Source organism: Eptesicus fuscus, chromosome 13 (genome assembly GCF_027574615.1).
Source record: "Eptesicus fuscus isolate TK198812 chromosome 13, DD_ASM_mEF_20220401, whole genome shotgun sequence".
In the NCBI taxonomy this organism is placed as follows: Eukaryota; Metazoa; Chordata; class Mammalia; order Chiroptera; family Vespertilionidae; genus Eptesicus; species Eptesicus fuscus.
The window spans coordinates 37,391,851-37,408,889 of record NC_072485.1 but is presented as its reverse complement, the minus strand read 5'-3'; the positions used below and the strand labels follow the sequence as shown (position 1 = coordinate 37,408,889).

Sequence of the window (17,039 nt, the reverse complement as noted above, 5' to 3'; positions counted from 1 at the left end):
TGTTCAAAATCCAAAGTAGACAAAGCAGTGATTAACACTACACAGGAGAAAAAGGAAATCTAATTAGCTCACTTCTGTGCTTCCAACACTTACCACAGAGTTTGGCACACAAGGAAGCACATAGCAGGCATATATGTGCTATATTTGCTAGGTGGATGGATGGACAAATGAATAAATAATCTAAAATAAAATATTCCATTTAGGAATAAGACTCCTGAAAATTCAATTAAGTTGAATCAGGTTTGTAAATTTAAGGCAAAATGGACAGCTGTATGTATTCTCAATCTATGATGATCCAATCTTATGTAACAAAAGCCTAATATGCAAATTGTCCTCTCGACCAGGACAATTTGCATATTAGGCTTTTGAGTTCGACCAGGAGTTCGACTAGGGGGCAAGGCTGGCCGGCCAATCACGAGAAGCCAACCACAGGAAGGGAGGCCCCGGCCAACAGCTGCAAGCAGCTGGGGGAAGGGAGGCCCAGGCAGCCAGGGGACCCTACCTGTGCATGCATTTCATGCACTGGGCCTCTATTGAATAATATCAAGACTGTATATTTACCATGTTATTTGACTCAGTGAGCAAATACACAAAAAATTCCTTACTTCCATATGGAGTCCCTATCAGTAGGGTACTTGGCTAAATTTTTCAGCAGCTCCACCAGTGCAAGATGAATCCCTTCTTTGGTTGAAACATTAGCACAGCATAAGAGTTCATGAAGAGCCTCCCTAATATCTCTGGATGAATCCTTTAAAAAAAAGATAGTATTAATATTAGTAGTCACTATGAATTAGGTGTTACGGAGAAATGTATAAGTTACAATGACAGTATAGGACCAAAAGTCTCAATTTTCTGGAAGAGGCTGGTAGCTGAGAAGACAGAAGTGACATATGAACTGAGATTTGAAGAATTAATTCATTTGTTGATTCATTTGTTTATACATTCTACATTTACTGAGCACTTAGTAAACAGCCAAACATTTGTACCAATGTTGGAGATACATTGTACTATTATGTACCAAATGCTGGAGATACAGCAGTAATTAATATCAAATCCCTGCTCTCAGGAGCTTCATTCTAATGCAAAGACAATAAAATAGGTCAGATAGTCTTTTTTTTTTAAATTAATAAATCTTTATTGTTCAGATTATTACAGTTGTTCCTCTTTTTTCCCCCCATAGCTCCCCTCCACCTGGTTCCCATCACACCTTCTTATCTTACCTCTCCCCCATTGTCCTCATCCATAGGTGTACGAGTTTTGTCCAGTCTCTTCCCGCACCCCCCACACCCTTTCCCCCATGAGAGTTGTCAGTCCACTCCCTTTCTATGCCCCTGATTCTATTATATTCACCAGTTTATTCTGTACATCAGATTTTTAATTCACTTGATTTTCAGATTCACTTGTTGATAGATATGTATTTGTTGTTCATAATTTTTATCTTTACCTTTTTTTCTTCTTCTTCCTCTTCTTAGAGAATACCTTTCAGCATTTCATGTAATACTGGTTTGGTGTTGATGAACTCCTTTAGCTTTTTCTTATCTGTGAAGCTCTTTAGCTGACCTTCAATTCTGAATGTCAGTTTGGCTGGGTAGAGTACCCTTGGTTGTAGGTTCTTGCTATTCATCACTTTGACTATTTCTTGCCACTCCCATCTGGCCTGCATAGTTTCTGTTGAGAAATCAGCTGACAATCGTATGGGTGCTCCCTTGTAGGTAGTTAACTGTTTTTCTCTTGATGCTTTTAATATTTTCTCTTTGTCTTTTGCTCTTGGCATTTTAATTATGATGTGTCTTGGTGTGGTCCTCTTTGGATTCCTCTTGTTTGGGGTTCTGTGCGCTTCCTGAACTTGTAAGTCTATTTCTTTCACCAGGTGGGGGAAGTTTTCTGTCATTATTTCTTCAAATAGGTTTTCAGTATCTTGCTCTTTCTCTTCTTCTGGCACCCCCATAATTCTGATGTTGGTATGCTTGAAGTTGTCCCAGAGGCTTCTTACACTATGTTCAAATTTTTGGATTCTTTTTTCTTTTATCCTTTCCAGTTGAGTGATTTTTGCTTCTTTGTATCTCAAATCTTTGACTTGATTCTTGCGTTACTCTAGTTTGCTGTTGGGTGTCTGTATAATATTTTTTATTTCAGTCAGTGTATGTTTAATTTCTAGTTGGTCCTTTTCCATATCCACGAGTGTCTCTCGCATATCCTCGAGGGTCTCGCTAAATTTATCGGCCTTTTCTAGGAAATTCTTGAAAAATCTTATAACCGTAGTTTTGAACTCTATCTTCAGTCGTTTGTTTTCCTCCATTTCTTTGGTTTGTACTCTGTTTCTTTGTCTCCGCATTTTCGCTGCTTCCCTAAGTTGGTAGGGTATCTTTGTGTGCTAGTTGTCCTATATGGGCCAGTGGCTCGGCCTCCCCAGTTACCTGAGGTGGACACTCTTGGTGCACCCCTTTGTGGACTGTGTGTACAGCCTTGTTGTAGTTAAGTCTTGATTGTTGTTGGTATCAGTGGGAGGGGTTGACCTCCAGGCCAAGTGGCTGTGAAGATCAGCTGTGTCTACACCGGGTGACAGCCTTATTCGACTAGACTTGCAAAATTGCAAAAGCCTCTGTGCTCAGCTTGGATGGGGCGGAGTTTCAGGGTGGAGCCTACAGCCTTGGTTTCCTGTCAGCCCCGCCCTATGAGGTTCCTGGGTCTCAGTGTCCCTCAGTACTAGCTGCAAGCACCTCTGAGAGAAAGGCACCCTGGAGTTTTGCCGCTGCCAAACAGTCTAGTCTCTCCCCCAATGAATCTGGATTCCCAGATTCTCGCCCGGAACTGGGGTTCAGTGCAGTTGGAACTGGGGTTCAGCGCAGTCCGGAGCTTTTGTCTCCTTCCCGCTAGGGCAATTCAGCGGCACAGTCAACAGTCCATCCTCTGTGCACATTCACGTGCACGCCTCCGGACCTCTGCCTTTCGCCACTCCCGAGTTTCCGCCTTACAGCCCAGATTCCCCCAGTATGAGCCTGGGTCCCCAGGGTCTCGCCTGGAACTGGGGTTCAGTGCAGTTGGAGCTGGGGTTCAGCGCAGTCTGGAGCTTTTATCTCCTTCCCACTAGAGAACGCCAGCCAGGCACTCAGCCGCTCCGTCCTCTCCACACGCGCGCGCCCGTGTCTCCATACCTCAGGCTTTTATAGCTCCTCTGATTTTTCTTGTGGTTTTTTCTTTCCTTCTAGTTGTAGGGTTTCCAGTCAGCCAGCTTTCCTATGGTTCTAGATGATGTCCGTTTTGTCTTTTAGTTGTATTTTTGAAATTGTTGTGCTAGGCTGCAGTTTAGGTGTTTAACTATGCCACCACCTTGGTTTCTCCTCTAGCAATAATCGAATCAATCCAGAAGTATTATGAATCAATCTTAAGTATTATGAAGAAACTATAAAGCAGGTTAAGGAAAAGAGTGCTGGGTTAGGTGGAGCATTTAACACCAGATAATCAAAGGGAACAGCACACATAAAGGCCATGAGGTGGAAGCATGTTTGAAAAATAGCAAGGAAACCAGGTAGCTAGTGCAGAGTAAACAAAGAGAGCAGCCCTAACCGGTTTGGCTCAGTGGATAGAGTGTCGGCCTGCGGGCTGAAAGGTCCCAGGTTCGATTCTGTCAAGGGCATGTACCTTGGTTGTGGGCACATCCCCAGTAGGAGGTTATGCAGGAGGCAGCTGATCGATGTTTCTCTCTCATCGATGTTTCTATCTCTCTATCCCTCTCCTTTCCTCTCTGTAAAAAAACAATAAAATATAAAAAACAAAAAAACAAAGAGAGCAGTACAAGATGATGTCAGGGAAGTGGCCTCTTTCCTCCCCATTTCTTACTCAACCTCACTAAAATGATTAAAAAAGGTCCCCAACAGCCTGGTCGGTGTGACCAGTGGTTGAGCACTGACCTATGAACCAGGAGGTCACTAGTAAGTCATGGTTCGATTCCTGGTCAGGGTACATGCCTGGGTTGTGGGCTTGACTCCCCAGTGTGGGGCGTGCAGGAGGCAGCCAATCGATGATTCTCGCTCATCATTGATGTTTCTATCTCTTGCTCCCTCGCCCTTCCTCTCTGAAATCAATAAATATTTATTTAAGAAAAAAGAATTTAAAAGCTGGAAACATACTGATAAGTATAACAGGGTGTTATAAAAATACAGAGAAGTGCTATGTAGCCCACGTGGGAGGTGGGGGGTTAGTCAGGGAAGGCTTCCCAGATATGTTGCCTAAAGTAGATCCTGGGAATAAGCTCGTCTGCTGAGTGAAAAGTGGCAGTTTTGTAGGCAGAGGGGGAAAAATTATAGTGAAGGCAAAATAGTGAAGAAAAGCATGATGATTAGTGGAGTGACTACTGCATAAAGTTCAAGGTGAGAAATGATGGGGAAAAAAGTTGAAAAGAAAAGGAGGAGCACAATATAGAGACCATCCATGGAGAACCATCTACAGATTATAAATTTATCTTCTTAGGGAAAAAACATGAAAAATGATAAAGATAACTCAGGAAAAATCTTAATAGAAGTACTAAAAAACTGAAAGAATAATAGAGAATAGAGAACTTCAAAATCAAAGCATCCAGTCAGTCTGTTTATGTAGCAGAAATCTGTAACAAGTGCTAATGAGTAAATATCAAATTACTATCACTCACAATATCTGAAAAAAGAAAGAAAAGAAAGAAAGCCAGAGACCAAATTAAATTTACTAATATCTTGAAAAACATCAGTACTTACAAATAAAATCCAGACACTTTACAAAAGTAATCCAAGATCCACTCCTGGGAGGCAAATCTGTGTTTATATCCTGGCATAGCCAAGCACTAGCTATGTAACAAACAAGTTACCTTTTTTCCTGTAAAACTCCAGGGCTCAATAAACGGACCCCTAAGGTCCCTTCCTGCTGTAATATCCTATGACTCACGAGAAGAATTAAATCAAAGGCTGAGAATAATTCTTCATTATTTAGTCCCTGCCTTATCTATAGCCGCTTCCCTCCTCTCCTCCATCTCTTCAACTCTATGCTACAATTACAATGAATTCATTGACTATATCACACCCACTCTTACCTCTGGATCTTTAGACATTCCTCCTTCTGTTTGGTACTCTTCCATCAGTGCTACTCCTTCCTTAGAAAATGCCTCTTTAAGTTCTCCTCCTCCTCCAAGTGTCCATTATGTTCCTTCTTTCTTCCCTATCCCCGCAACCTTACCTTACTATTCAGGTTAGATACTCTCTGTATTCCCAGGGAGCCCTGTCCTTTCCTGATCACGGCAACACTAAGCTTTATTCGAATTTCCTGTTTAACATCAGTCTCCTCCATCTTGGTAGAGTTGTGTGATGAGAAGGCAGAACTGTGCTACCTGTACTTTATCGTATCACCAAAACCTAGCAGAATGCTTGGTGTAAAATAAACAAAAAGTGGTGTCCCATAAGTACTGATGAAGAAATGAGTAACAAACTGTGACTGCTCACCTCTAATACACCCAGGATAGTGTCTAGCTGATCCTCTCGGAGGGTGATATTGTTGGAGATTTTTCTCATAGTATGTATGGACTGTAGACGAACTTCCTCAATTTCGTCATTAAACATGTCAACCAGGAAATCAAGGCACTTCTCAGCAAAAGAGGATGAAGACTGGGCCAGCATGCAGAGAGCCTCCACAGCAGCAATGCGGACCTCTAGACAAAAGGAGACAAATACAACTGCGTATCAAATTAAGAGCCACGGAAAAAAATCCAAGGATTCCTTCTCATTCAGTTCTGTCTTTTGCTTTCCACTCCCCTCACCCTACAAACTCTGGGAGATCTCCATGCTCATAGGTTCAGCTTCCACCTTCACTTCAACCTAAGAACATGAACGTTGGTGTCACAGGGACTAAGGTTTAGATCTTGACTGTGCAGACTTGTGATCAAGTCACACATCTGTCTCCATTAACTGAATTTATTGAAAACTAAGTTTTTATTTATCTCAGTATTCTAACTACAGTAAAGTATTGTGGTGTTGTGTTTTTTTTTTAAAAAAGGCAGCCAAAATAATATTTTATTAAAACAGGCTAGATACCATTATTCTCATTTTAGAGGTAAGATTCAACAAAGTGCATTAACTTGCCTCAAAGTGAGTGAGAGGAGAGCTAAGACCAGTACCCATGTCTGTTGTTATATAGACTACCATTATATAGTGGTTAAAGGTAGATGCTCTGGAATGATAGGGATCTCAGAGTGAATTGTGAAGAATAATCCCTCCACAAACTTGGAGGTGAACTTTAGCACCTCAATTTTCTCACCTGTTCAATGGAGATAATATTTCCTTACAGAGTAGTTAGGATGACTGAATGACATAATGTAAGTAAAGCACATAACACACTGCCTGGCATATGTTAAAAGCTCAACATTAGCTATCACAAGGTCTTGGAAGCACCTTGAAAATAGAGCCATGCAAGAAATTAATGTCCCTAAATAAAGACTGAATGAGTCTAGAACACAGGTGTAGAGAGAGGATAGCTTTGGAACAGAAAAGGAAGTGTTTTCCTCTAGAATTGAAGGTTAAACATCAGTAAGATGACTTAAGATACAGAAAAGTTTTGTGATAGCAAGCTGTGTGTGTGTGTGTGTGTGTGTGTGTGTGTGTGTGTGTGTAAGTCAAAAGAAAGAAGATATGAGCTCTAGAACAGTGCCTATCAAACTTTAATGTGCATATGAATTATCTCAAAATCTTGTTAAAATACAGATTCTGATTCAGTTTGTCTGGAATGAGGTCTGAGACTACATGTCTAATCAGCTGCTAGTTGTTGCTGATTTATGAACCACATTTTGAGAGCAGGGAACTAAGACTAAGCTTCCATATTCTAGTAAACTAACAGGCAAACTGAGAATGGAAAACAGAAGATCAGATATTTGAAGAATGTGGGAAAGATTTAGAATACTCAATATGACAAATTTAGAGTAATAGAAAATCTAAAATTATTTACACTAATGTGTTTTAACTTAATCCTAAAAATTAGTATTTTCCTTGGGTGTTGGATTGTTTCCAATAAGTAGCCTTTATTTTTCTTTTTAAAATATTGGACTTTCTGGCCCTGGCCGGTTTGGCTCAGTGGCTGGAGCTTTGGTCTGCGGACTGAGGGGTCCCAGATTTGATTCCGGCCAAGGGCACATGCCTGGGTTGTGAGCTCGATCCCCAGTACAGGGCGTGCGGGAGGCAGCCAATCAATGATTCTCTCTCATCATTGATGTTTCTATCTCTTCCTCTCTGAAATCAATAAAGAAATATATATATATATTTTTTTTTAAAAACTAGCCAAGGTTTTAAAAAAAAGTTTAAAAAAAATATTGGACTTTCTGAATAAGAAAAAACCTTAGTTTTAAAGTTTGTCAAAATCATGATCAACTCTTGCCCTGGCTGGATGACTTAGTTGGTTAGAGCATCATACCAGTACTCCAGGGTCAGGGCACATACATAAGTCAACCAGTGAATGCATAGATGAGTGGAACAGCAAATTGATATTTCTTTCTCGCACTCGCTCTCTCTCTCTGTCCTTTCCTCTCTTTCTCAGACCAATAAGTAAAAAAGAAATTTGTTAAATCATGATCAACTCTAAAAGCGTATCTAATATCAGCATAGTTGTTGGGTTGTTTCAAATAACTAGTCATTAATTTCCTTTTTAAAATTTTATTGTGTTGTCTGAAGAATTTGAAAAACTTTTATTTTTAATGCTTGTCAAAATTATGAACAATAAAAAATCATATCTAAAAAAAAAAAAGAAAATAGAGCCATGTCCTCTACTCTTGGAATGCTCATAACATGCAACAGTGAAGTAACTGAAGCTAGGAAGCCCTTCGTTCATTCACTAACAATGTTTCCTGAACGTGTAGGACATGCCAGGCTCTGTGCGAAGTGCCGGGATTGAGTTGAGTAAGCTACAGACAATGCTCACAAGACTTTTATTTATTTATTTATTTATTTTTAAAAATATATTTTATTGATTTTTTACAGAGAGGAAGAGAGAGGGATAGAGTTAGAAACATCGATGAGAGAGAAACATCGATCAGCTGCCTCTTGCACACCCCCTACTGGGGATGTGCCCGCAACCATGGTACATGCCCTTGACCGGAATCGAACCTGGGACCTTTCAGTCCGCAGGCCGACGCTCTATCCGCTGAGCCAAGCCGGTTTCGGCACAAGACTTTTATAGATGCTTGTTTTGTTCCAGTGGTTCCCCCATGGCTCTGCAACACAATGTACAGTTTCAAAAAAGAAAAGAAAGCCACTCAAATTGTGGTTAAAACGAATATAAGTTGTTTTTGTATAAGAAATGTTTCTAGACACTTTAAAAAGCAGAGTTAATACACTTAAGGGAGATGACTCAGATTTTTCCTGGTAGTTATGACTTCCTCCTTCTAATGAGAAGGGAAGAATTTGCTCCACTTCACAAAAAATGTAATTTAAATGTGAAATTGCTAATTACAAAGCAAGCCAGAAATGGACCTAAATATGTTAATTGCTGGCTTTTCTTCCCAGGGCTTTATCTATTACTAGAGGCCCAGTGCACGAAATTCGTGCAAGGGAGGGGGTGTCCCTCAGCCCAGCCTGCACCCTCTCTAATCTGGGATCCCTCAGGGGATGTCATCCTAAACCAGCAGTCAGACATCCCCGGGACTGATCCCCTAACTGTTCTCCCCTGCCAGCCTGATCACCCCTAACTGCCTCTGCCTTGGCCCCACCACCATAGCTTTTCCTGGAAGGACGTCCAGTCTAATTAGCATATTACCCTTTTATTAGTATAGATACCACATTGATTCATGTGTAACTCTTGCAACTCTACCAGAGGAATCACACAGAAACTCCTATCAGCATGAGACAAGAGATGAAAAAATTCCAAGCAAAAACTTGAAAACACAAAGTAAAAATTGTTGTTTTACTTTGCACCAAGTTTTTACTTTGCACGTACCACCTTGCTACAGGCAGGTAAATAACAATTTCTACTGATCTTTTTGGAGTGCTGAAAGTATATTACAGTCTCCTTAAGGATCCAGAGCAGAGAAAAGGAATTTGCTATGTTGGGGGTTGTTTGCACTGTTTTACCCGGCCAGTGTGGCTCAGTGGTTGAGCGTCAACATATTCACCAATAGGTTGACATTTCTATTCCTATCAGGAAACATGCCCGGGTTGCAGGCAGGATCCCTAGTGCAGGAGGGAGCTGATTGATGTTTCTCTCTCTGTAATGTTTCTCTCTCTCCCTTCCTCTCTCTTAAAAATCAATTTAAAAAAAAAGAATAAATATCATTAAAAAAAAAAAAAAAAAGACTGTTTCTCTGGTGTATGAACATGTGTAATTAGATTCTGCCTTTACTATTTACTAGCCTTGTACTGAATACTGAAGTTTTACAAAGACAAAAGACTTCTCCCAGAGCCTACCTGCAAGAATAATTAGTTAATTGCACTACAGCATGATGAATGGTATAATGGAAAAGTGCAGGGAGTATAAGAAAATGCAGAAGAGCTCCAGCTGGTTTGGCTCAATGGATAGAGAGTCAGCCTGCAGACTGAAAGGTCCCAGGTTCAATTCCAATTAAGGGCATATGCCCGGGTTGTGGGCTTGATCCTCAGTAGGAGGCGTGCAGGAGGCAGCCAATCAATGATTCTCTCTTATCATTGATGTTTCTCTCTCTCTCCCTCTCCCTTCCTTTCAGAAATCAATAAAAATATATTTAAAAAGGAAGAAAATGTAGAAGAGGCACAAAGCCCATTCAATAGTTTCAGAGGCAGTTTTATGGAATAAGTGACCCCTTAAACAATGGCCTGAAGGAATTGCAAGGCCAAAAGAAAGAAAAAAGATCTTTCTAAGCAGAGGAACCACAAGTACAAAGGCCCAGAGAGAAGGGAGGAAATGCAACAACTAGAAGATTAAAAGTATGGGTAAAACTAGAGGTTACAGTGCAAGAAATGATCTACTCACTTTCCAATATTAGTCCCTTGATTTATTTATTTTTATTTGTTTGTTTTTGTTAATCCTCACCTGAGGATATTTTTCCATTGATTTTTAAAGAGTGGAAGGGAGGGGAAGAGACAGTGAGAGACAAACATCGATGTGAGAGAGACACATTGATTGGTTGCCTTCTGCATGTGCCCCAACCAGGGCTGGGGAGGTACATGCCCTTGACCGGAATTGAACCTGGGACCCTTCAGTCCCCAGGCCAACACTCTATCCACTGAGTGAAACTGGCTATGACAAGTTCCTTTAATTAAACCTTAGTGACACTGAAAACTGCAGAACTAAACCACATAAGCATTAAGTGATGAAATTAAAATGCAGAATCTAAAGAATGCTAGTGGAAACAAAATAGATTCTAATTACTTGTCTTAGGATAAAACGAGTTTTAATAACTGGACTTCCTTATTATCTAATACTTTTCTATTATAATTCATTTATCAAGTTCATAAGGAACAAGAAAAAGCAGAGGTAGTTTTAACTAATGTCTACATATACAGAAAACCTTACAGCTATTTGTATAGAATAACCCAATTCTTACATCTACTAATAAAACATGGTCTTTCAAAAGTAATTTTCTTGCCCTGGCCAGTTAACTCATTTGATTAGAGCACCGTCCCAATATGGCAAGGTTATGAACTCAACCCCCCAGTTAAGGTACATACAAGAATCAACCAATGAGCCCAGCTGGTGTGGCTCAGTGGCTGAGCATCAACCTATGAACCAGGAGGTCATGATTCAATTCCTAGTCATGGCACTTGTCCAGGTTGCATGCTTGATCCCCAGTAGGAGGCGTACATGAGGTAGCCGATCAATGATACTCTTTCATCACTGATGTTTATCTCTCCCTCTCCCTTCTTCTCTGAAATCAATAAAAAACATACATATATAAAAGAACCAACCAATGAATGTATAAATAAGTGGAACAACAAATTGATCTCTCTCTGAAAAACAAAAAAGACAACAGATTTCTTAACAGAAACAATGCAAATCAGAAAACTATGGAACACCTATTAATCTAAAATTCAACTGCCAGTAATAATATTTTTTTTTAATTAAGGTGTAACACTTTTTTAAAAACACACATTTTGATTGATTTCAGAGAGAGGAAGGGACAGGGAGAGAGATATTTTGATGAGAGAAAATCACTGATCAGCTGCCTCCTGCACACCACCTACTAGGAATCAAGCCCACAACCCAGGCATATGTCCTGACCTGGAATTGAACCATGACCTCCTGGTTCATAGGTCAGCACTCAACCACTGAACCACACCAGCCAGGCTGCAACACTCTTTATTCATACAATGGCTTAGAGGTTAGACATTATCTGGGTTTAAATCTTGCTTCTGTCTCTTACTAGTGTGGTAATTAATAACAAGTTATTATTGTTATCAGTATCAATAACATAAAATTTTACTACCAATACATTAAGTGCTTACTATAAATGGGTCATGAATTGTGCCAAATGTTTTATCTATACACTAGAGGCCTGGTGCATGAAATTCGTGCATGGGGGGGGGTCCCCTCAGCCCAGCCTGCACCCTCTCCAATCTGGAACCCCTTGGGGAATGTTCGACTGTATTGGGCCTAAACTGGCAGTTGGACATCCCTCTCACAATCCTGGACTGCTAGCTCCTAATCGCTCACCTGCCTGCCTGCCTGGTCACCCCTAACTGCACCCCCTGCTGGCTTGATTGCCCCTCACTGCCTCTGCGTGCCAGCCTGATTGCCCCTAACTGCCCCCCGCTGCCAGCCAGGTTGCCCCCAACTGTCCCCTCCCTGCCAGCCTGGTCGCTCCTAACTGCCCCCCTACCAGCCTGGTCATCCCTTACTGCCCCCACTGCTAGCCTGGTTGCCCCAAAATGCCCCCCCTCTGCTGGCCTGGTCACCCCCAACTACCCTCCCTGCCAACCTGGTCGCCCCTGACGCCCCCCCCCCCGCCAGCCTGGTCACCCCATGCAGCCTGTTTAGTCGTTTGGTCGTCCCTCACTAACCCCCCTGCCAGCCTGGTCGCCCCACGCAGCCTGCTTGTTCAATCGTTTGGTCATCCCTCACTAACCCCCCTGCTGGCCTGGTCGTAGGCAGCCATCTTGTGAGGGCATGAGGGTTAATTTGTATGTTACCTCTTTATTATATAGGATATAAAAGCCTAATATGCAAATTGTCCCGTCAGGCGGGTGCTTGACCGGGAGTTTGACCGCTCACTATGATGTGCGCTGACCACCAGGGTGTGCGTGCAGAACATGGCGGGCATCGGCCCTGCGGCCGCGGTCCTGTCTGGCACTTGCACCCGCTGACGGCGCTGGCCCAGCCCCGATCACCTCAAAGACAGTGACCGGCAGCGGGGGCAGCAGGGGCGGGGCCGCTGTTCCCAGGCACTGAGGGAGCAGGGTGGGGGCTGCTGGCAGGCCTCAATCTCCCCTCAGGGCTTCTCCACTGCTCCCTGCCAGCAGACAGGGGACCAGGGGCCACAGTGGGAGGGGCCAGGTGGGGTGCAGAGGATAGGCCAAGACCTGCCCCTGTGCCCACCGTAGCCTCATTGCCCACAGTTCCTTTCAAGGTGCACGAATCCGTGCACCGGGCTCCTAGTGTGTGTGTGTGTGTGTGTGTGTGTGTGTGTGTGTGTGTGTATATATATATATATATAATCTCATTTAATTCTCACTATTCAGAAACACTATTAAGATTGTTTTATAAAAATGTCAGAATTTGAACCAAGATTGGCTGAAGTCCATGCTCTCTTTTTGTTTTGTTTTAAAGAAGCTTCTTTTTAAAAATATATATTTTATTGATTTTTTTACAGAGAGGAAGGGAAAGGGATAGAGAGTTAGGAACATCGATGAGAGAGAAACATCGATCAGCTGCCTCCTGCACACATCCTACTGGGGATGTGCCTGCAACCAAGGTACATGCCCTTGACTGGAATCGAACCTGGGACCTTTCAGTCCACATGCCAACGCTCTATCCACTGAGCCAAACCGGTTAGGGCTGAAGTCTTAACCATGCTCTTAACCACTGTATCATACCAACTGGATTTCAATCTCATCATGCCTTCTGGATTTCAATCTCATCTGTCTCTAAAGTTAAAATAATAGTAGCCCAGCCAGAGTGGCTCAGATGGTTAAGCATCCTCCCATGCCCCAAAACGTTGCTGGTTCAATTCCCAGTCAGGGAACAACCTGGGTTGCTGGTTTGATCCCAATGGGAGTGTACCAAAGGCAACCGATCAATGTTTCTCTCTCACATCAACCTCTCTCTCTCTCAGATCAACGTCTCTCTCTCTCTCTCTCTCTCCCCAAGTGTGTCCTCTGGTGAGGATCTATTAAAAAAAAAGGTACACTTTGACTGTAAAGACCAAATGAGACATTGTGTGCATATCAATCAGTACGATGCCTTACACATAGCAGTCACTCAGTAAATGAGCATTGTTATTATGTAGTCACTAGAGGCTCAGTGCATGACATTTGTACACTGGAGGGGGTGTGTCCCTCAATCCGGCCTGCACCCTCTCATAATCTGGTACCCCTTGGGGGATGTCTGCCTGCCGGCTTAGACCCAGTCCCCCTGGGTATCAGGCTTAAGCCAGCACTCAGCCCTCTCGCTGTTGGTGGCTCTCACAGTCCAGGACCACTTGCTCCTTACAGCCCGCCTGCCGCGGAGGCGGGAGAGGCTGCCACCACTGTCACTACGCTTGCCAGCCGTGACCCCAGCCTCTGGCTGAGCGAGGTTAGGGTTTGGGGGGAATGCAGTTCAACCAGAAGCTGGGCTCGCTGCTCCTTAGCGCTAGCCCCACCCCCTGCCCACTGGTGGAGGGGGCCGGCCAGAGGGGCCATGGGAGGTTGAGGCTCCTTGGTCGTGCCCCGTCCTGCCTCTGCAGAGGCACCAGGACCGTGCAGCCCCCTCTCCCACCGCCTCTGCGGAAGGGGGGTTGCCTAGAGGCTCGCTAGGCCCACCCCCCACCCACTGGTCATTCCGGAAGGTCGTTCCACAGTCTAGTCTAATTAGTACATTAGCTCTTTATTATATAGGATACTTACCATACATTTCATCTTCCAATCCATGAACAAAAGCTCCACAAGCTCCTGACTGGATCAAGTTCACAGCCCCTGTATCTATTTCTTCCTTGGGAGCATCATCTCCCCACTTCCTGCCGCTGGAAAACTCCCCTGAACTATAAAGTTCCTTGGCACGCTCGTGTGCAGTGCGTTTCCTCTGTAGAGGACAACAACAATTACCACTTGCAGGAGGTTCAAGAAGGAACAATAAGATGCACTCTGAAAACACTGTAGGCAGGAAATAAGACTGCTCTCTCAGTTAACTTGCAAAAAATAAAAATACTCAATAGACCAGAGCAGAGAAATGCAAATTCAACTTAAAGACCAAAGGCTCACAGGTCTATCACTGCTGATAGTAACTTTATTAAAGACAGTAACCTTATTAAAGACAGTGAAAAAGTGTGTTGATCAGACAGGTGTTCATGTTTGCAATGACAACACAGGAAAGAGAGAACCAGAGAGGTAAACAATGGCAGTGTCCCTCCAAGCACCATGCCGGGTAGATAATACACTGGCCCTAGGAAAGAAACTTTTTCACTCCCAGTAGAAGTCTCCATTTGACAACATTGTGTTCTATTTGAGCAATACTGTGCTCCCAAGCAACATTCTAGTAAATTCATTTTCTGCACAGAATGCTTAATGGGGAACATACTAGTTACAAAAGTAAATATTCAGTTCACTTGAGAGTTATGACTCTTATCATAAATACTTTATAACTTGCCTCTTTTGAACATTATTGGTGTGACTCCACATCCTCATAGCACTGATGAAATACAGCACTTGAGCCTACAGGGATATGGGTCAGACCCAATAGGAAAATTTGTACCTTGTGATGTGTCTTAGAAACCTTTGGATCACCCATCCCTCACCATTCACCATGAGCATATCCTTCTTTATACTTCTACCCCAGAATACGAAAGAACACCTAATCACTTACCTCAAATGAAAAGCAATGCCACTCAGGAAAGCCATATGGCAATATTTCATATCAACTCTTTAACCATTCCTTAGAATTTATCTTATGTTACCAAATAACTCAAAAGAAGAAAAGAGCTAATATGCAGAAGATAATATTCTTTATGTGGTTTATTAGGATGGAAAAACTAGAAGGATCTAAATGTATAATGATCTTGAACCATGATGATACATTTACTTAACAGAATATTATGCAATCAATAAAATGCTACGTATACAGTTAGCAATGTGAAAAAAAGCATATGATACTGTGGCAAATGTAAAAAAATAGACTTACAAAACTATCTGCATACAATGTTTAAAACATGCATAAGAAAAAAGACCTGGGGAAACTACACCAAAGGGTCGCAGGTTCAATTCCTGGTCAAGGGCATGTTACTGGGTTGTAGGTTCAATCCCATCCTTGGTTGGGGCAAATGCGGAGCACAACCAATTGATGTGTTTCTCTCACATCGGATGTCCTCCCTCCTCCCCACTTCAACTCTCTTTAAAAATCAATGGAAAAAATATCCTCAGGTGAGAGTTAACAAAAATAAATAAATAAATAAATAAATAAATAAAGATATTGACAATAAATGAACATATCATATTCTCAGACTCATATTGGGTTCTGGCAAATATGTCAGAGAACTGCTGCAGTAAAAGCTTAAAGGCATTCCATAAGAGGCATTTTGTTACAGTTCAGAGAAAGAATTTATTCACTCTTCCATGGGAACTGCTACTGAAAAGCAGCCCTCAGATGTCACAATCTCAAAATATAAGACCAGACCTTTACAATTTCTAAGAAAAGGAAAATTAATACTGGTTCTTCTCTGTAGAACACAACTTGTGCAAGGTATTTCCTCATAATAATTTAAAATTTAATGAAGTAACTTTCAATTTGGTTAAAGTTACCAAGATTTTAAATTAAATGTAATCTAATCATCCTACATTAATTTAACAAATGCATGGGCTGCAAAATTAAATCAATATCAACTTGGCATATAGTGTTACATTGATGTTAGTTCCAGAAACCCAGTTTAAACAACTGAGAATTCAAGTTACCCTTAGATCTGACATCAGCTTCTTGTCAAGCGTCTGCTCCAAGAAATGAGAACTGACTTGCTCCATAGAACCCTGTAAAAAGAAAGAATCCAAAACAAATTGAACATTTTTTAAGATCTGAACATTATCTCAATAATCAAAGTTTGCAGTCAATGTGTAAAGATAACATTATTCTTGACATTAAAGATGCCTATGGATTCTGAATCAGCTGGAAAATAATAAAAATATTAGCAGCAGCAACAGCTACTTCCTAAATAGAGTTCATTGTGTCATGCACTAAGTGCTTTATACATACATTCACTCATTTAGTCCCCCTCCAAAGTAAATACTATTATCAGTCCCACTTTTGTTTGTTTTAAATTTTTTAAAATTGATTTTTAGAGAGAGAGGACGGGAGAGAGAGAGAGGGAGAGAAACATTCATACGAGAATGAAACATCAATCGGCTACCTCCTGCACACCCTGCAATGGGAATTGAGCCAGCAACCAGGGAATGTGCCCTGACTGAGAATCGAACCAGTAAGCCTTGGGTGCACAAGACAACACCCAACCAACTGAGCCACACCAGCTAGAACCAAAACAAAGTTTTAAAATGTGAATTCAAAAATAAAATCAATACCAACTGGTTTGTTTAACTCTGTATTTTATTATGAACAAGCAATCCTATCTAATAAAAGAGTAATATGCAAATTGACTGTACCCCATGACACCCACAAGCCACACCCACCAGCCAATCAGGAGCGAGTATGCAAATTAACCCAACCAAGATGGCTGTGGCCACAGAGTGAGCAGGAGGCTTGGGTTTCCCCGGCAATGGAGAAAGCCAAGCTTCCTGCACACCCAGACCAGCCCAGGCCTCCACTCAAGGCTACAAAGTTTCAATTATAGAAAATAAATCCCAACAAAAATGGCTGCGGCCACAGAGCGAGCAGGAGACTTAGGTTTCTCCGGCGATGGAGGAAGCCAAGCTTACCGCAGCCCT

At 42.1% G+C, this 17,039-nt stretch overlaps 1 protein-coding gene across 2 annotated transcripts in view; it reads right to left on the bottom strand.

Annotated features, from left to right (window-relative positions):
• INTS4 (integrator complex subunit 4) overlaps nt 1–17,039 on the bottom strand; it is a 98,746-nt gene that overhangs the window by 38,900 nt on the left and 42,807 nt on the right. For both annotated transcript variants that reach the window (XM_054725753.1, XM_054725754.1), the window contains exons 9-12: nt 16,059–16,130; nt 14,022–14,196; nt 5,469–5,674; nt 606–748 (exon numbers count right to left, since the gene is read on the bottom strand). In XM_054725753.1, the coding sequence (XP_054581728.1) occupies nt 606–748; nt 5,469–5,674; nt 14,022–14,196; nt 16,059–16,130 (596 nt within the window). The remainder of the gene's footprint in view (nt 1–605; nt 749–5,468; nt 5,675–14,021; nt 14,197–16,058; nt 16,131–17,039) is intronic.